Genomic DNA, 21,675 nt, shown 5'->3' with positions numbered 1-21,675 from the left:
ATAACTCAGAAACGTAGCTTATATTATTTTTTGGGTTGCTGTTTTGGGCCAGGTTAATTTATAAATTCAACTAGAAGACGAAGCCAACCTTTCGCACGATGTTTCCCTTCGTACTGCAAATTAAATTTGATTCATTTAGAATCCGGAATCACAAAACAGTTGTACTTCGGGAATGGTTAAAAGTAAAAATCAAGCTTTAGTATCAATTTATTGTTCCTTCAGAAAACCAATATTGAAAAAAAAAATATTTCTTTGGACTTTGGAAATGTGTACGTTATATCGAGGGTACGTTATAACGAGGGTACGTTATATCGAAGTTTCCCTGTATAATCAAATCCTGTATATAATCGAGTCGAACAATTTTTGTTTATTATTTTTTTGCATATATTTTTCGTTTTTTTTTTTAATAAAAAAGAGGAATTTGATTTTGATTCATCACCTTAAAGTAAGAAAACACCTTTCTCACATGAACAATAAAATTAACCAGATTTTCGCAGAAGGTGATATACGATCATATTTGATGAAAAAAAAAAGTTCTACGCATACGTTCGAATTTCAACAATGACAGAGTTAAGGAACTTTTTTTTTTGTTTCGGACTCTGTTGACTTCATTTAAAAGATGAGAAAATTTAGTATAGGATATAGTAGTGCAACAACTAAATTAGTGGATTTTAATAACATTTTGGAAGTGAAAAACTTCAAAGTTCATAATTTTTTATGAGTTATTATAAATTTTATCCTAAAAATTTATATCAAACTAGATTGTTTATATCAATTAAATTGAAGCTCTCTAACCGCTCTACGATTTGTTCTTTGACACCCAACTTCTATCTTAATTTATAACTTCTTCTTAATTTGGCTGCAATATCGATATAAGCAATTTCTGGTGAAAATTCAAGCAAAATCTTCAAAAATCACAATTTTTACCCCACTGTGCGTGTAATAACCACTTAAACTTTACCTTAACGTTGAAAGGTTCTTTCTTCCTCAAATAAGTCATATTTGAAATATAAAAAAAAAATCCAAACTGTATATAATCGAGTCCGACCTGTATTTTAGAATAGGAAAAAAGTCACTTGTCCAAAAAAGAAAATCGCAAAGTCGTAGTGTTGATGTTTTCTTAGAAATTAACGATTCATTGTTTTCTGGGTCTGTGAGACCAGTGCGCGAGTATAGGAGTGTTAAGGATTCCGTCACCTAACCAAACTTAGAGAAAAATTCTCAGCTTTTTTTTATGTTCGAAGTAGGCTTCACGCAAAATCGCAACCATTTTATAACGCTTGACAAAGTTTTAAGAAGCCTAATCCATCCGTTCAAGCATGCATATGATTTTACTAGGAAAAATAACACAAATCATTAAACACATCTACGATAGCTATGGGCGAATGGATGAAATGAGAAGAGATGAAGCTACCACATAGCGCTGGGGAAGTGTGTGGGAGGAAAAATAGAACAAGCAACTTACTAGCATTGATCGAATGAACAGAGGATTTCGCAGTTTATTTGAAGAAAGATATAGAGATGCTATTCTGCGAAGTGTTATATTTTTTTGCTACGGTCCACACATCAAATGGGCCGCAAAATTACGTTTCGATCAGGTGCTGGCCTCTTTTTTCTGGGTGTCGAAGATGGAGATAAGATCTTTAACAGTGGTGCAGCTAATGATAAGCTTCGTTAGCTGTTGCTTCTGGCCTGTCTTTTTGCCTGATTGGTTTGGTAGCGATTTTAATTCAAGCATAAGCACACAATAGAAGAGAAGAGAAAAATAAAAAAAAAATAAACTAATAGCACACAACATAACGAAGGAAGGCTAAACAAATCAGAAAGAGGTAAATAAACGCAGCAGCAGTTCGGAGCTTTTGTCAGTGGGAGCTTTTTAGAACTTGCACGCTACAGAGGGCATAAAGCTTACAACTTGCAAGCGAAATATGATACAACCACCCTCCATTTGGGTGGCGGATTGCGGTGGGTGGAAACTCGCGGACTCACCTTTGACTCGCTCCTTGACGAAGCGCTGCCGGTTGGAGGGAGTTTTAATCTCCGGAAGGATTGTATTTGGTGTCTGTGGCTGAGATCGTTGCAGTTTCTGCATGTAGCTGAGCTGATTATCACTGTTTTCCTTGGATTTTGACGAGACGTACGTGGAGGATGCGCTCGGCTGGAGCCACTCGTGGCGCGCTGCCTCCTCCGGTGTCATGCGCTTCTTTGGGTCCCACCTAGAATGCAACAGAGCGGATGAAAGAATGAATGAGTTATGTGTTTGCAAACCGACGGTGACGATGGATCCGAAAGGTCAAGGAGTGCGCCATTTGCACGGTTGAAATGATCCGAATCGATTAGAGGATCAGCTTCGAAACGAATGCCGAATGTGAACACCAATTGCATGTTGAGCTTCTCAACACGTATGGAAAACAAAATAATATGCGGGAGGAAGGCGGAGGAAAATTATTTTTCTAATGAATCAGTTCAAAATCGAAAAACGCGAACACGGTTTCATTTAAAATTCGAACTCATCAGATATCACATATTTTCTAACCCCCGCCCAATTTAGGCACATTTTGGAAAGAATACTCCCATAGATTTCAGATACTCGTACAGTTTAATGTTTAGGTAGACGCGTGTAATAATGTAAAGATTAGTTTTGCGCAGGTTTTACCGAGATGCGATTATTGCTAGTTGAAAACTAATAATGAAAAGGTTGTGTTATTCTGACATGCAAAATAACACGATATAAATAACATAATATAACGAAATCATTGTGTTGTAGTTATAGCGATTTCCCGCATTTTTATTAAATACAGTATATGTGCTAAATCATATAGTTTATTGTTTTGGAATATTCGGCGTCGGTTAAAATTGATTTTGTTTCAAATTGTGCGTTGGTTCGGAATTCGTTGCGAAAAATGTGCAGATTAGTGAAAGTGTAACTATGAAGCGAGAATTCCGTCGAATTTTCCACGATTATACTCGTTGGAAATGAAGTTTTACAGCCGATAAAGATATTTTCTGCTATGTATGCCGCGTATTATTTAACGGGTTCATACTTGTTCGCGCTGTTCGGTCTTGTTTTTTCGCGTTTTCTTATCTTATATTTTAACGAATGCACTTGTATTCGTGTGTAGTAGCTTTCAAGATGATTCGGGTTCGGGACGCGTTCGAGTGTGGTACAAGTTAGTCCCCGCGAGGGGTCATTGTGTGTGTAACATATCGGTCGTTTAGTGTAGGAATTGTTGATGTGTTGAAAATACTGAGAAAACGAACACTTATACCGGGTATACACAGTGCAGTTTGGCATGTGGTTGCATGTCGGTTTGATGCAATGCAAATGCAAATGGGAATTTCTCCTTTCCTTTTTTTTTGTTGTGGAGTCCGATTGACTGGACTGGCGGTTAGGCTGATGCCGGTCCAGGGAATTTAACACCCGATTTGTATGTTGTGCTATGCGAGTTCGTGTAAAAATAAAAAAAAACGAAATAGTTCGGATGTAATTTTACGAACAGATTCGCACTCATTTCTAACTTATTCGGTCGATTCAGTAGTGGCTGTGAAAATAGATTCTTATCATGAAAAATGTGCTAGCTGCTAACCCACGTTCGAATCATAAATCTGAAACCATTATAGTATAGTTATGTTTTAATTTATTATTTCTATGAATTGGTTTACCTGACTTCAAAAATTCACAAAAAAAATGTTTCACTTTTCTTGGATTTGTTAATAGGATTTTGATTTTAAATGTTTTTTTTTTATTTTATTTTTTACTTGTTTATCTATTTACCCTCAATCATTGTAAGACCATATAGTTGAATTTTATCATTATTATTTACTAGTTATACTCAAACAACAACAAAATAAAGTAAGCTGAGTTATATTTCTGAGCTGGTTTGTGACGTAGAACTACGTCTTCCAGGAAGGGTACCAAATCAGAAAACAGATCACGTTTTAATGAAATAAAGTTAACGTTAATAACCATTTTCACTGCGAACGAATTCTGATGATTTGCATACCAATCGAATCGAAAAATCTCTAGGATTTGTTTTATATGGTAACATTACAATTTCCTAATCCCTAAACGGCTTAAACTAATGAAAACTGGAAGAATTTTTATTTTCCCATGCTTTTGTTCTGTCGATTTGTGTGCTTACCTTCCCGTGCCGTCAATAACGAGCAAATAATGCATTCGTTTTTGTCCCTTTTCCAACTTATTTGGTACAAACAAATCATCCGCGATGGAAATGTTTATATACAGCAATTCCATGTCAAACCGATATAGAGGTTCTCAGATTTTCGTGACAAGTGGTAGTTTTGTTCTTTATCGGAATACATTAGACCCGTATTTGTTAGCATTAGTGTGATCATTGTCATTTCAGGGTTGCCCAAAAAATAGTTTTTTCCCGATTTTTTCCAAAAATAACTTTTTTTTTTAAATTCATGGCTTTTGAACTACTGTACGGATTCGAATGATCTACATATCAAATTAAATAGGTGACCATTTCCATGTTAGGGTGGTCCGAAAGGTAATTTTTTCCCTTTTTTTCCCAAAAAATGACTTTTTTAAATTCATAACTTTTAAACTACCGGGCCGATTCAGATGATCGATATACAGGTCGGACTCGATTTTATACAGACTCGATTATATGTGATTCGATTATATACGATTTTGGGTATACAGTTTGAAAAAACTATATTTTTTCATAGTTCAAATATTACTTATTTCAAGAAAAAATGTAACCTTTCAACGTTAAAGTAAAATTTAAGTGGCTATTGTACTTATAATGGGGTAAAAATAAGGGTTTTTGAAGATTTTGCTTGAATTTTCTCCAGGAATTGTTTATATCGACCTTGCAGCGAAATTAAGAAAGATAGAAGTTGGGCGTCAAAGAACAAATTGTAGAGTAGTTTGAGAACTTTAATTTGATTGATAGAAACATTTAAGTTTAATATGAGTTTTTGGGATAAAATTGATTATTACGCATTAAAAATTACCAACTTTTTTATTTTTCACTTCCAAAATGTTATTTGAATACACTAATTTAGATGTTTCACTACAATATCCTGTACTAAATTTGCTCATCTTTCAAATTAAAGCAACTGAATTGGCTACTTTTTAGTGTAGAGCCATTTTGAGGCAACAGAGTCTGAAACAAAAAAAAAAGTTCTAGAACTCTGTCAGTGTTGAAATTCGAACATATGCGTAGATGGATTTTCCCCATCAAATATGATCATTTATCACCTTCTGAGAGATTCTGGAAAAAAATATTTTTTTCATGTGAAAAAGGTGTTTTCTGACTTTAAGAGGATGAATCAAAAATCAAATTCTTCTCTTATTTTCAATAAACGAAAAATATACGCATAAAAAACAAATAAAAAAACATCCTGTATAATTTTACTAGATTATACAGGATTCGGTTATATACAGTTAAAAATATATCCTGTATATTTTTACTAGATTATATACAGGATTCGGTTATATACAGTGAAAACAAATCGAAGACTGTATATAATCGAGTCCGCGTCGTACCAATTTGAAGCCACATGAAATACTACATCTGCATAAAAATCGGATTCTAGTCGCATAGATGTTGTACAGTCGCATAGGATTTTTGAACGAAAACTAAAAACATGTTAACTTTGCAAAATTACTCGAAAACGAAAAAAAAACATCTCTCTGATATTCGGATATGTTATGTAAAAAGAACCTCAGCTTTCAAGAAAAACTATAAAAAAATATGGTGACCATAGTTCCGAAACCGTGTAAGCTATAAAAACAATTACAATCAATAATTACGAAAACAAAACCTAAAATCAAAAGGTTTTTTTTTCAAAGTGTAATGTTTTTTAAACAAAACTAGCTCATTGGCTTTAATTTATTATACCGATCATCAGTCCAGTAGTTCAAAAGTTATGAATTATTGAAAAAGGTCATTTTTGGAAAAAGAGTGGAAAGTTGATATTGAATATGTCTCCTATTAAACCGCTCACAGCTTTCAAAAATATTCGCAATATTTGTCAAGATATTACAAATAGTAACGTTCTCCATTTTTGACTCAATTCCACCCTCATAACCCATTTTCACCCTCATCGACGGTACCATTAAGGCATTCAAGTTTGGGCATGTTGGTACGATTGTGTCACATCTACCCGAAACCCACTCACCCGAAGACAGTTACCCGAATGACATTCACCCGAATTCCACTCACCCGAATGTAACATCTACCCGAACGGACACTTACCCGAAAGCAGGATATACGAAAATTTTAGTATTAGGAAGTATTTGTATAGGGTTTTCCATTTCGGGCTTCCGAAAGTATACAGCCCTGCGCTGACAACCGTTTGACATAGCTGTCAACCAAAGCGTCATATCGTTAGTTGAATGTCTGCCATTTTACAATATGGATCGTTTTAGCATCGCACAACGTGTTAATTTTGTTAAATTATACTATAAAAATGATAAAAACCGGCAAATGTTTTTCGAGCATTACGCACGGATTTTGGTCGTCATGGACAGCCTACAGAGCAGACAATCGCTAATATAGTGCGTAAATTCGAACAAACTGGATCCGTAGCGGATATTGTGAAACCTGTGCATCATAATGTGCGTTCGGCCGAAAATATTGCTGCTGTTGCTGCCAGTGAGGAAGATGACCCGAATGTTTCGATTCCACGGCGTGCTCAGAAATTGGGCTTGTTAAACACATCATTGTGGTGAATTTTACATTTGGACTTGCACCTACATCCATATAAAGTCCAACTGGTACAAAAATTAGAGCGTGGTGACCATGGAATGCGTCGGGCATACGTCGATTGGGTGAACGAACAACAGCAGCAAAATGCTGAATTTTCGCATCAAATTTTCTTCAGCGATGAGGCACATTTCGAGCTCGGTGGCTATGTGAACACCCAAAATTTCCGTATATGGGGCTCAGAAAATCCACACGTGATTGTTGAGAAGCCATTGCATCCTCCAAAACTCACTGTTTGGTGCGCATTATGCTCTGGTGGAGTCATCGGGCCGTATTTCTTTGAAAATGAGGACGGCGAGACGGTAACTGTGAATGGTGAGCGCTATGGCCGCATGTTAACCGATTTTCTTACCGCCCCATTTGTGCCGAAAAGTCATCGAAAATTACCTGTTTAATTACCAAACTATAATTTGAAATAAAAGTTTCATAGAAATTCGAATTCTATGTGTGTTTTATTTCAATTTACTTTCGGAATTTAAAGTTGGAAACCCCTGTATATTAATTTCTGATCAGTGTTATATGAAGATCATATTTGTCTCGTACGTTCATTCCCATTCAAAAAAGTATTTTTTGTGGGCAGTGCAATTTGAGAAATAGTGGCGTTGAATAAAATTCTTTTCAAAGCAATGAAAAGTGAAAGAATGATGTTTTATAACGTATTATGGAGTATATTCATTCATATGGATGAATCAGTCCGTTTATTTAAAAGAAAGCTGACAACTTTGGTACATAAGTATTATGGCACTGAAGTGCAATTTTGATTATGAATTTATTTTGACGTAGGACTACGTCTTTCATTTCTATACTGGGGTGTAAGTTCAAATTTTCGAAAACGAAAGCGTTACGCCCGAGAACGTGATTTTGAGCGTTAATAGCTCCTAAACAACTGAACGAAATGGTATGATAAACACTTCATTCGTAAGATAAAACGTCTACGCGTTATATGCTCGTTACTTTTTGGTCCACAAACTTGTTTTAATAGCCCTAAAATTGCTTTCAAAACAGGCTATTGAAATAACATCAATCGGTATATAAGCGAGTTCCGCTCGGAAATCCACTTAGTTTCGATTACGCAACGATTGAGGTACGATCGCTGAAATGGATGGATATTTCCCTAACACAGACTTCAAAACCATGGAGCCAGGGGAAATCGGCATTTCAAGCTGCGGGTGCTTTTGTACTCGCTTGCGTTTCTGGAAAATAAAACGTTTTCTTAACACAGATTTCAAAACCATGAAGCCTGGGGAAAGATGCAAACTACGAGTACTTTTGTACTTGCTTGCATTTTTGCAAATCGGAATGTGTTTTCCCAATACAGATTCCGAAACCAAGACGCTGGGAGAATCGGCATTGCAGATACATTCAAATCGACGATACTTTTATACCCCCAAACATTTTTACACTCCAGAATTCGTTTTTCTATCACGGTCTACAAAATCGGGTACAAATGCAACGCTTTGGCTCGACTATTCAAGACTGCGTTGGAAGATATCCCTTAATGTTGCCAGCTCCACTTCTACGCATACCGTTTGATGATTAGGCAACATGTTGATAACTATTTGCTGCGATAACTACTACCATAATTAGATTGAGATTTGTCGGCAATTGAGTTCGTCAATAGTTTCATTCATTCACTATTTTAATCAATAATTTAATCAATACACAAAAGATAGCACTGCGCAGCGCTGATATCGTACCCAATGAGGATCATCCGAGGTGGGATTATTGGGGGACTTCACCCCCATTACATTGATCTCAGAATAAATTTCATCACGAAATCATAAATTCATGATAAAAACTGTTCTGCGGTAGTAAGAACGTAAGTACCATTTTTTCTCATCTATTCCTTTTCACATTTTCATTTAAATTTTTTGTATGGTAAAGTTACCTGCCTAATTTTTGAAATATTCCATAACCCATGTTCATTTCTGAATGATCTCTTGGCCTTAAAGAGCATTACGGAAAGGAAAGAAGACGGTATGTCAATTGTGCCTACACTAACTTCTAAAAATGCCACAGCGAAGTCTTCAACATCTTTTTCGAATTTCCTCATTACAATTTTTCATTTTATTTCGTAACAGAAGATTCGACAAAACTCATAATCTGATTTGTCGGATTTTTCCCTTCTTCAATCGAGTAAATGTCGCATTCGGGTATTAGTTGCTTTCGGGTAAACGTGTTTCGGGCGAATGGTAATCGGGTGATTGGGACACAATCGTTGGTACTAATAGATGTAAATGGTAATGTAAGTTAGAGAAGAGAATATTTCAGGAAGGGAACAACAAAAAAACAACTTGAAATTATAACAAGAATCTACATTACGAGGTCACACGAAGTGTTCGCTGGCTTTGATGAAAAAATAAGCATTTGTACATTTTTTCTCAAAGGATGCTTTTTATCAGAGAAAGTCTTTGATACTCGTGCAGACAGATGTATTTACATCCCCCGAGAGAACAGAAAACTCAAAACAAGCCCCTCTTTCCAAAACTTTTTTGTCCAATTCAATACGCTAATTCAAAGTCTCTTCGCGATACAAAGTAATTTCAGAAACATTTTTAAGCAGCTCTATTTCTGGTAAATATATTGCCCTTCATTCTGTTCATCTTTCACCAAAATTATCAAAACGGCCCGGTTACAAAAACCACAACAGCTCCAACTAATTCAGAGTTCACAATGAATAGAACACGATAGTGAACGGGAACTAGTCCCATTCACAAACCTTGGGATGTGATGCATATTATCCATTTCATTACGACTCCGCCGTATTAATTTATGCCACGTAAATTAATTTTCGCTTGTTTACGAGGTCACTAGGCCAGGACTCACAAGCTCCAATTATGCTTCCTCCACTTAATATCAACCGCCGCATTTTACTATTTCGCTTTTGATTCTACATCCGTCAGTGGATTGTGCCGCCCCAGCAATCTAGGACGGACATAGTTGCACACAGTTTGTTGTGCCTTTCAATGGGACTCATTCAGTTTGGCTTCACATCAGGATAGTAGTAATTGTGCAGTCGCCCGGTTTCGTGAAACCGGGAGAAAATAGGTTGAATTTTTGATTTTGTTTTTATGTATCATTTATGATGAATGCAAAACCACTTACTCCAGGCATTTGCTGACGAAATCGATGAACACGGTGTCATTGCAGCGGAGTGCCTGTGAGATCGTTTTCGAGGCCGGTTTTCGCTTGCGTCCCTTGGAATTGGTTATGCACCGTGGAATGCCTCTCGAATCTGTGGAAGAGAGAATAACCGGACTAATTAATCAAATCTCTGAAACCTAGGGAATTCGCGTCTCTACTCACCGAAAAACAACCTTCTCCGGGTGGCAGTATTGATGAGATCATCGGGTGGAACGCCCAAAACTTCCATGATACACGCTAATTGCTCCACTTCGTTCTCTCCGGGGAACAGCGGATATCCGGTGTACAGTTCGGCCAGTATACATCCTGTGAATGGATAGAGGTTGCGATAGAATTTTAATTTTTGTACTGTTTTTTTTATTTGTAACTACCTGACCCGGCAAACTTCGTCCCGCCCAAAATTTGTTTTTTGTTATCAATACCTTAAAACATTCACGTTTTTTTACTATGATCAAGTTTATGCGTCCAATCGCAGAACTGTTCATTGATTGATCTTTTAATCGACCCCGTTGAATTTATCTTTCACTATAAAATTCCTGGTATTTCTAACAAAACTCATCATTATAATATCAGTTTATTCACAGACACAATTCTCGTAAAAGATTTTTCAATCACTTGCAAATAACATATTTCTCCGTTACATGGAATAATTATTTTATACAGAAAATATGATAGAATAAAGACAGCCCTAAATCGGACAATTCCTTCCTCGAGTTCTGCTCTTATCAACACATCCGGCGATTCTTTTTTTTGGTATAGATAGAAGAAGATATAGGAGGGCCTTTCTTCACGTTAAAATCCATTTCCAGTTTCGAACAAAGATCAATTTCGCTAGCGCAAACATCAAATGGACTAACAGCACTTATCACTATGTAATTGTAGAACATATGGGAATTTAATTTTCCGAATTTTCCCTTTTTTCTTCAGAGTTTTTCGAAAATTTTCAATTGTCATGTTTGGAGGGGTGTCATACCATTATAGAAACATTTCTCATACCCAAAAACCCTCACATCCCAAATTGTGCTTGATTAGTTCTCGAGTTATTTTTATGGCAACCCCACCTAAGAGAGGGAGGAGGAGTATCTAACCACCATAGAATCATTTATTGCACCCTAAAACCTCCACATGCAAAATGTGGTTCCATTTTCTTGATTAATTCTCGAGTAATACAGAAATTAGAGTTTCATTTGTATGGCAGCCCCCTCTTAGAGAGGGGGGCGGAGCGAATAACCACCATAGAAACATTTATTGCACCCTAAAACCTCCATATGCCTAATTTGTTTTCATTTGCTTGATTAATTCTCGAGTAATGCAGAAACTTGTGTTTTATTTGTATGGCAGCCCCCCCTTAGAGAGGGGGGTGGAGAGTCTTACCACCATAGAATCATTTATTGCTCCATAAAACCTCCATGTGCCAAATTTGGTTTCATTTGCTTGATTAATTCCCGAGTAATGTAGAAATTTCTGTTTCATTTGTATGACAGCACCCCTTTAGAGAGGGGGGTGAAGAGTCTAATTACCATAGAAACATTTATTGCACCCTAATACCTCAATATGCCCAATTTGGTTTCATTTGCTTGAATAATTCTCGAGTAATGTAGAAATTTGTGTTTCATTTGTATGGCAGCCCCCCGTTAGAGAGGGGGGAGGGGTCTCAAACTATCACGAGAACCATCCCCGGCCCAAAAAACCCCACATACCAATTTTCATGTTGATCGGTTCAGTAGTTTCCGAGTCCATAAGAATCAGACAGACAGACAGAAATACATATATATATATATATATATATATATATATATATATATATATATATATATATATATATATATATATATATATATATATATATATATATATATATATATATATATATATATATATATATATATATATATAGATTTCACGCCATTCACATCATGTTTTCGGAATTTCTTCGTTTCCATATGGCAAAAACTTATTATTACTTATTATTGACTCGCACTCGTAGAGTTCAAGGAACACTCCAATAATTCCCCCAGACAAACAAAGCTTCAACAGTCAAGTTCAGAAGAGGGAGACAACTGCGAACGACCTTGTTACGGGGCACTGTTCCACCAGGAACCAAATCCCTCCCACTAAATTGAACCACCCCCAGTGAGACCCATGGGCTGCAGGGCGAATGCTTTTTCATTTCTGTTTAACCAGGCGCTTATCGGCCACAATCTACACTTTGTGCAGCAATTACTCTTCCACCCACTGTGCGCTCCCGGCCGTTAGTGGCAATAATACTTATTCAATTTATCACCACACGGTGTGTTATCAGGTGTGGCATGGAAAAGGGAGAGCTTCAATTGGAACGTTGCATGTTCGATTTAATTATCACCTACGGGTGAGACTTAAAGTGGCAGGATGGGAAGATAGTTCGCCTACATATCTTTCTTTAGATCGGTTGTTCATTTATCTACTGGAAAAGGGGATTGTGCTATTTAAAAAATAAAAGCTATTTGCTTGATATACTTATTTCATTCAACAAATTGAATATATAAAATTTTATCCAGTTTCAATGTCGTGGAAATGCTGTCTTTAGACCAAGTAATTATTCAGACATTTCATGCCAAACCGATAAAGTGGATCTAAGATTTTCATGAAAAGTTCTCCTTTTTGTTCCTTATCGCCAAATATTAGACCCATTTTTTTATTTTTTCATTGGGGTGCCCATTTACATTTTAGGGTGGTCCGGAAAATCAACTTTTCCCCTTTTTCCAAAAATGATTTTTTTTTAATTCATAGCGTTTGGACCGATTTAAATGATCGACATATCGAATTGAAGACAATGAGCTAGTCTTTTTGGAAAAGTCTTTGGAGAAAACATTGTACTTGCGAAAAATTTATTTAATTTCGCAATTATTGATTGTATTTGTTGTTTGTAGTTTATACGGTCCCGGAACCAAGAGCGCTATATTTTTAATTTTTTTTCTTGAAACCTGAAGTTTTTACATAATATTAGGCTGTCAAAAAAGTCCTGCGGTATTTCCGCGAGGTGTCGTTGTAAGCGCGTAGTTCTAGATGTATTCATTGTATCGAGTCATACTATAGCTTGTTGGAAAGGTATTTTTACGCGCTATAATATAGTCCTTGATAGTGTTTTGTTTGGTTAAGTCGTTCGTGAGTTATAGTGTCGCAAATATGGAGCAAAATAAAGAGAAAATCCGACATATTTTACAGTACTACTATGACAAAGGCAAAAATGCATCTCAAGCTGCCAATAAAATTTGTGCAGTTTATGGACCCGATACAGTTTCCATTTCCACCGCACAACGATGGTTTCAACGTTTTCGTTCTGGTATAGAGGTCGTCGAAGATGCGCCACGCTCCGGAAGGCCTGTCGTCGAAAATTGCGACAAAATCGCTGAATTAGCCGAGAAAGACCGGCATAGTAGCAGCCGTAGCATCGGCCAAGAGCTGGGGATAAGTCATCAAACCGTTATTAACCACTTGAAGAAGCTTGGATTCACAAAGAAGCTCGATGTATGGGTGCCACACACGTTGACGCAAAAAAACATCTTTGACCGTATCGACGCATGTGAATCGCTGCTGAATCGCAACAAAATCGACCCGTTTCTGAAGCGGATGGTGACTGGCGATGAAAAGTGGGTCACTTACGACAACGTGAAGTGCAAACGGTCGTGGTCGAAGCCCGCTGAAACGGCTCAGACGGTGGCCAAGCCCTCATTAACGGCCAGGAAGGTTCTGCTGTGTGTTTGGTGGGATTGTCAAGGAATAATCTATTATGAGCTTCTTCCCTATGGCCAAACGCTCAATTCGGACCTGTACTGCCAACAACTGGACCGCTTGAAGGTCATGAAGAAGAGGCCATCTTTGATAAACAGAGGCCGCATTGTCTTCCATCAGGACAACGCCAGGCCACACACTTCTTTGGTGACGCGCCAGAAGCTCCGGGAGCTCGGATGGGAGGTTTTTTGCATCCGCCGTATAGTCCGGACCTTGCACCATGTGACTACAACCTGTTTTTGTCCATGGTGAACGAGCTAGGTAGTCAGAAGTTAGTCACAAAAGAGGCCTGTGAAAATTGGCTATCCGAGTTTTTTGCCAATAAAGAAGCGAGCTTCTATAACAAGGGTATTATGAAGTTGGCATCTCGTTGGGAACATCGAACAAAACGGCGCATATTTGACTTAAAACAGATGATTGTAACTAATTTTATGAACAAATGAAAATTCAAAAAAAATACCGCAGGACTTTTTTGACAGCCTAATATATCAGAAAATCAGAGTTGCGTTTCTTCGTTTTTTGGCCTGGCTTCAATTTGATATGTTGACATCTGAATCGCTCCAGTAGTTCAAGAGTTATGAATTTTTGAAAAAAAAAATTTGGAAAAAAGGGGAAAACACTATTTGGTAACTTTGAAAAATCATAACATAACATCTCTCTGATTTTTGGATATTTTATATTAAAAACCCTCAGCCTTCAATAAAAAATTTGGAAAAATTGAGTGAAGCATGAGGTAGCATCAGGGAGAAGAGTTCTACACATTTTCCGACTTTGTAGCAGGCTAACCCGAAACCCGAATGTTTGAACCCGAATCAAACAATTATGGACAGCACCGTTTTTTCCAATCCAAAATGCAATTGAAAACAACCGCGTTAAATAAGATAATGCCGATCGTAATAATCAGATGTAAAGCAAACATAAATTACGCGAGTTTTGTTATAAGATGCGTTTCGATGGAGTATTCAGTGCAGCTGTTCACCAAATCCGACATTTACCTTTCGATCAACCCATAGCTTCAATTCATCCGAAAGAGAAATTGAGCAAGTGAGGTGAGTGACCAACTCAAGATGCTGTGTCTCTTAATTGATGTTTTTATGTGAAATTTGCTGTCATTGCTCCTTTATTCTATGTCATCAGAACGAATCAAAAATCACATCGCATCACATTCAAGTTACGTCCAATCACAAGGGAAATGGAGTTTGCGTCACATCACAGTGGAAATGGCGCTTACGCCATTCTGTTTTCAAGATTTTACGGGGTCATTTTTTCACTTTCCTGTAAAACTTCGTAGTCGTTTGAAAGGATTTGGCATTCTTTATTGATATTTAACATAAAAAGTAAAATGTCACTTTTGGCAATTTGAGCAATATTCACTGAACGAACGCAAGAAAAGGTTCCTTTATTCCATTTCCTTAGCTAGACTTCTCAATGAAATACAGGATGAATACGAGTTTTGGTGGGTGAGTCATATCCGAAAATCGCTTTTCTCGTTTGCGTTTGAGCGCCTCTGGTAGAGGGGATTTACAATTTCTCTACAAATCTGGACCGAAACAAGAAACAAATTGGATTTATATCTTAGATACAATAAATGAGTTGTGTCCATTTCAAACTAACGGTTTCCATTCAACTCAGTGTAATTAAATCATGGAAGATATCAGGGGACCGCAGAACATTTTGGGTTGGGGAAAAAGAAATGTCGTATTTCTGATCGAAATTTGACGCTTTATTTAACGTACTTAAAATTATTCAATTTAAGTCAAATGTGCGCCGTTTTGTTTGCAAACTTGTTGTCATTTAGAAGACAACTTCATTATCTCCCCCTTATAACCCCCCCCCCCTCCTTATTTGCAAAAAACTCAGACAGCCAGTTTTCGCAAGGGAGGCGATCTGGCGTAGTGGTAACATCCATGCCTCTCACGCTAAAGGTCACGAGTTCAAATTCTCACTCCCGACATTCTTCCAAAAATGGAAGTAAAAAGTGACGAACCAGCCAAATGAGTTGAAAATCAAAAAGTTTTCGCAAGCCTCTTTTGAGGCCAACTTAGTATCACCAAGAGCGTTTTGCATGGACCGGAAGAGATGATAATCACTTGGAGCAAGGTCCGAACTATATGGTGGGTGCAATAGGACATCCCATCCGAGCTCCCGTAGCTTCTGGCGGGTCATCAAAGATGTGTGAGGCCGAGCGTTGTCCTGGTGGAAAACAACACCATTATTGATCATTTCTGGCCGCTTCTGATCAATCGCCTGCTTCAAACGGTCAAGCTGCTCACAGTAGAGAACCGAGTTGAGGGTCTGGCCATAGTTGAGCAGCTGATAGTGAATGATTCCCTTCCAATCCCACCAAACACACAGCAAAACCTTCCTAGCCGTCAATCCGGGCTTGGCGATGGTTTGGGCCGGCTCACCGCGCTTCGACCACGACTTTTTTCGCTTTAGGTTCTCGTACGTGATCCACTTTTCATCACCAGTCACCATCTTCTTCAAAAATGGTTCGAGTTCGTTCCGTTTCAGCAGTGCATTGCAGGCGTTGATTCGGTCTAAAAGATGTTTTTGCGTCAACTCGTGTGGCACCCATAAATCCAGCTTTTTTTGGAATCCAATCTTCTGCAAATGGTTCCAAACGGTTTTATGGTCTATACCCAGTTCCTGGCCAATCGAGCGAGTGCCCACATGCCGATCTACTTGGATGATTTCAACGAGTTTATCGGTTTCCACGACGATTGGCCTACCAGTACGGGGTGTATCTTCTACAGCCACTACACCAGAGCGAAATCGATCAAACCAACGCTTTGCTGTGCGAATCGTTACAGTATCGGGTCCATAAACTACACGAATTTCTCGGCCGCCTTCGTTGCAGTTTTATCTCGCAGGTAGTAAAAACGTAAAATATGGCGAATTTCTTGCTTGGTGGACTCCATCTATGACGCGCTATTGCTTGAGACTGAAAAGGACAATCACAACACTGTCTTGTAGCACAGATTGTCGTCTTTGAATAGCCGTATAGTATGACCCGATGCGATAAGTACAACACAAGATATGTTTAAGTGTTGCCATATATTGACAATATACGACATTACTCTTTCCCCAACCCAATATAGGGGTAGTGGGGGCAAATTGGTCATGGGGGGCAAAGTGGTCACCTGCTTGTTTGATAGTATATCTATTAACTATAGATGCCGTATTGATAGTCACCTTATGTTTGAAGAATTTAATGACTTTTGAGTCACTCTGTACTTTAGTAGAGCTCTCGCATGTCAAAATACAAATGAAAACAGAAATTACTCTCTCGATAGCCATTTGGCCGTAGTTCTGTGCGCATGGTATCTAAGGAATTTCTCATGAAATTTAGTTTATTCAATCTGATATGTTGGACAAATCATCAGTTTGGACGACTGTTCACATATTCTAGGAGAGGTGAACAGATATTTTGTTTAATCTCACCGATTAATTAGCATACAAATTATTTTCATGTTTGAGGGCAAAGTGATCATAGGTGAATAACAACTTACAATGTTCTGTTTATTAAAGCTGATATACCTCATCACATTCTGCTCTTGAAGAAGATCCTTTTTTGGTTTTGACCCTGGATAAATATGCCACTCCAACTAAACCAAGCCTCATTATGCGGAACGTTGTGTGTTTCTTACTACGTTTTTGTATGCAAGAGAAAATTAAAATTGAGACTCTAGGTAAACAGACCAAGCTTATTTCATACATGTACCTACTGTAACAAATATAATTTAAACAAATTTGGACGAAAAAACGCATAAATCTCTCCCATTTAGCTTGATATGAGTGGGTGACCACTTTACCTCCAAGCAAAAAAAAAGTTAGATTTTTCACCCTTTTTTTTTTCTAATGATGAAAAGTGTACTATTTTGAATTCTTATAGTGAAAGGATTTAAATCGGTATGTGGGCGCTGGAAATGGGCATATTCCTTAGGGTGACCACTTTGACTCCACTTCCCCTAAGAGGTTTTTTGACGATTTATTATGTCGTTTGAGATTTATTCAAGTGTTTGAATAGCTTGCGGCTTGTTTATAGTATGTCTGAGGATGTATTTTAAAAATTCAGGGACTAGAAAAATGGTTTATGAGGGCGTTGGTAGTTGTGTGCGTAAGTGATCTCTAATTTTTATATAAACCTAGAATACCTTACAATGTATTCGCTAACACGCAGCGTAGCGCTTTTTCAAAACTCAAAAAAATGCAACAATACGCGGTTATACGATTTTTTTGTACGATTTTTACGATTGTCCAGAAAGTCAAGTCAGAGAAGTCAGTCAAAGTCAGAAAAGTTCAGAATTATCGTGAGCTGAATATAAACCGCAAAGTTAGTAGAAGCAGCTGTAATAGATAAAACCATGACGTACAATACGTATGTGACCTGGACTCATATCGACACTGCTGACTAAATATCGCAACAGAAGACAGCGCTCGGGTGACTCAGATAATTACTGCGTAATCTTCATGTCGATCGAAAACATTCTCTCACGCCACAGCACGACAATCAGCGAGCAAGTTAGCTAAACATAATCAATAATGCATTACCTAAACTCCACATATCGATGGGTGTTCCGTACGACAGTCCCAGGATGACTTCCGGCGACCGGTAGAAGCGGGACTGGATGTAGGTGTATACTTTGCGATGCGAATAACACGAGCTGCCGAAATCGATGACCTTAATCAGGCTGCTGCCCCGCTGTTTGAGTAGAACATTCTCCTGGAACGAGCAAAACAAAATTAATTTCCTCCACTCACGAAACCTGAGATGAGCACACAACTTACGGGTTTTAAATCACAGTGAATAATGTTCTCCTGGTACAGCAATCGGAGACACTTGACTATCGAATTGCAGAATCTTCGGATGAGGCTCAAACTGAATCCTTGGTAGTTGTTCTTCTTGATGAGTTCATACAGATTCAGGCTGGAAGAAGAAGAACAGAAAGAGGTACCGATATGATTAGACAGTTTCGAAGCCGCGCGTGTTACGTGTTTGGAATAAATGCCATCAGATGATAAAGATTCTTCGAGTCTCACAAACTAATAAAGTAATAGCGTGAATAATCAACTAAATAAGCAAACCAACTGCTGGATCTCGTGTCGGGAAATTGCAACTGCCACTTTCGCCAAAGTTTTTCGTTAATCACCTTAAACTTCTGCAAACGACATTGAACGTGAACCTGAGCTTCCATGTCGGGCGGTAATATTCTCCAACATTGGGGCTTCAAAATTTATATGAATCAATTTTTTTCGATGATAAAGTATGGGAGTTTCGAAAGTTTTCTTTTGTCGAAATATTATATAATTTGCCTGATATCGACTCGTTTAGCATTCAATTAATAAAACGTGAAATGCTTAACAAACCGTTGATCCAAGAGGTTATCCTCGCTGAGTATGAAACTTCCGTTATCAGTAAATCGCGAAAAATATTCACCTTCTCCTGCTCGGGGATGCCTTCCCCGCTCAAATTCCAAACCACGAAAACGGTTTGAACTGTGACATATAATATCGCATTTTGTCTTGAACTCCACTTCAATGGGGTTGCGCAACCCGTGGCGTATCAACTATTTAACCTAGGAACGGCAAAGGGAACCTTAGGGAACGCCATTAAAAAGTTGGTCGTTTTCCGTTGCCTTCGCGAAATGAAAATGTCAAACCGTCAAACTTACTGAAAGCCGGAAAGTTTCCCCGCATGTCCAAATATGGACGGAATGAGACCTCCAGATCAACTTTAGATAATTAATTAGTAGTTCACCGGTGGAGTTATTAAATCTAGGCTACCGGTAACTTATCCCCGCTCGTCGGTAATGCACATAACATGACATTTTTTTCCGATCCGCTTGCCGTGATGTTTGCTGTTTGTTTGGAAATTACCGACTCGGAACGAACAGTTTAAATCATTTGGCGAAACAAACCAACATCAGGAAAAAAAACACACGGAGAACTTTTTCGCATTGTTAATTGTCATTCGCGCTCTTTACCCTCCTTTAGCACGAATGCGGGATTAAGCACTGTAGATGTGGATCTGACGTAGATTTTGTCAGTTGTGTAATCAATGTATGGAAAAACTGATTGATGGTAATGGGGGGGTTGAAGCGGAGGATCCATGCACCAGGGGCGGGTGGAAAATGTTTTCCCAGTAAGTTAACTGAACGGAGAATGGATCTGGGAACAGTTTATGGTGATGATAACATCGCAGTGCACGATGTTTCATCGATTCGTGCGAGATAACGAGCTAATGACAGTAGCTATATGTAAGCTAGTATTTGCTGGTTTGGGTCATATCCACAAACAGAGCACACAGTAATGATCACAATTTATAGTAAAAGATAAATTTGACCCAGTAATGTCGTCAGAAACATGTTGTAATGAAGACCACAGTTCCCTTATCGTGCTATTGATCGATTTCGCAGTCGACAAAATCGTCCATCGGAGCAATTAATTCGACCAGCCAAGAATCTTCTACCTTTTCATAAAAATAACATCGTCAGAAATGTGGTGCAGTGTGTGACGACGCTTGGTGCGCTTTCTCTGTTTTTTCAAAGATTTTCTGCAAATCCAATCAATGAATGAAAAAAAGGCAGTTTTGGAAACTCCAATTAATTCTGCATAGAATATTTTGTTAGTTTGACGAAAAAAAAATATTTAAATTTTTTGCATCGATTTCATAAAAGTGCCAAAAACAGATTTATTTTGGTGCTTTACAAAATCCACTGTAATTCTGCAAATATTGCAGTAAGTTCTAATGTTTGCAGGCAAATTTATGCCTAGTGTATTCCCTAAACATCTGTGAACGTTTCATACTGATACGTAAGACCGTTTTTCCTAGCCTATTTTTCAAAGTTTGGAGTAAATTAGAGGAGCATTTAATCACAAATCGTACCAGAAGTACAAAATCCTACGCGACTTTCAGAACGAACGATTCGTAACTTTCGTCTTTATCATATCAATAAACAATAATTATATCAATAAGTTAATCGATTATATATTCGCCGCAGTTCATTTAATTCCGCCAATTCACGACTGGTTTGGCGACCGTTTTCCTTCAAAAGTGATCAGGGACGAACTCCATGGAATTTAGAAAGGGCGTGTCATAGACGTCAAAGTCGCCATTTTTTAACTTTGCAAACCCTTTCTATGCTGTAGACCTTCTCCATACACGTCGCAAGTGTCCCGGGTTCCTTCGGCAGTTTTTTGCCACAGAAACATACCGTTCCGAATCATATTTCGGACACTCTGTAATAATAACTTGAAATGCTTAATGCCTTGATGATATAACCATAAATTTAATATCACAATTGATTCTTTAGAGTAACCCGGTCTGTTGTGAATTTAGCAAGCAATATAAGATAAATAAATTATATGCTGCTCCCATTAGAATTATTTTTGTATTCAAAATAATTGGTAACAAAAAACTATACTTTATTTTAGAGTAAAATACAGTCAAACAACAAGAACTTCACCTAACCATTTCTTCTGAAGATATTCACTTACAGGCTTAAAAATTTGCACCCAATTTTGAAGTATCTGCGTCGTTTAAGTTCAGTGGTGCAATAATTTTAACAAGAGGTTCGGAATTTGAAAATTCAAGTTATTGTTTTGGATGATTTCCGGGTAATGGATAGTTACAATGACTGAAAATCGTCATTTGACCATTGGTCAGGTGTATAATTGGGACGGATCTGGTTTATTTTTCAAGTCACAACAATAATCAAATCTTAAAAGCAGAACAATGTTTTAGTTTAAGAATACAACATTTCTCTGTCAACCTTAATTAAGAGTCCGGATCCTTAGACTCAAATAGAAGTACGGGAGCTGATATGCAGAAATGATATAGAGAATGGGCATTAATCAGTATAGAGAATGGGCAATTAATGGGCACTTAAAAATACCGCAATTAGAAATGAATGAAAATATCGATGTTGAGGATGATGAAGATGAAGATATGATGCAGACAACAAGTGACATGATAGAATCCGTTGAAAAAAAAAAACACAGACGTAGCTCATCTCTT

The 21,675-nt window shown here is 37.7% G+C and overlaps 1 protein-coding gene across 10 annotated transcripts in view; it reads right to left on the bottom strand.

Moving 5' to 3' along the window:
- The window catches only part of LOC129780200 (dual specificity tyrosine-phosphorylation-regulated kinase 2), a 319,853-nt gene that overhangs the window by 11,374 nt on the left and 286,804 nt on the right, over positions 1–21,675 (bottom strand). For 8 of the 10 annotated variants that reach the window (XM_055788217.1, XM_055788219.1, XM_055788212.1 and 5 more), the window contains 5 exons: positions 18,447–18,585; positions 18,210–18,381; positions 10,047–10,190; positions 9,846–9,975; positions 1,990–2,216 (listed from right to left, as the gene is read on the bottom strand). In XM_055788217.1, coding sequence (XP_055644192.1) covers positions 1,990–2,216; positions 9,846–9,975; positions 10,047–10,190; positions 18,210–18,381; positions 18,447–18,585 — 812 coding nt within the window. Of the gene's footprint in view, positions 1–1,465; positions 1,705–1,989; positions 2,217–9,845; positions 9,976–10,046; positions 10,191–18,209; positions 18,382–18,446; positions 18,586–21,675 lie in introns of all 10 variants that reach the window. The other 2 variants (XR_008743863.1, XR_008743864.1) reach the window with 1 other exon arrangement.

The sequence above is a fragment of the Toxorhynchites rutilus genome, chromosome 3 (genome assembly GCF_029784135.1).
Source record: "Toxorhynchites rutilus septentrionalis strain SRP chromosome 3, ASM2978413v1, whole genome shotgun sequence".
Classification (NCBI taxonomy): Eukaryota; Metazoa; Arthropoda; class Insecta; order Diptera; family Culicidae; genus Toxorhynchites; species Toxorhynchites rutilus.
Note: the sequence above shows the minus strand (reverse complement) of the source record. Positions and strands in the feature narration are given on the sequence as shown.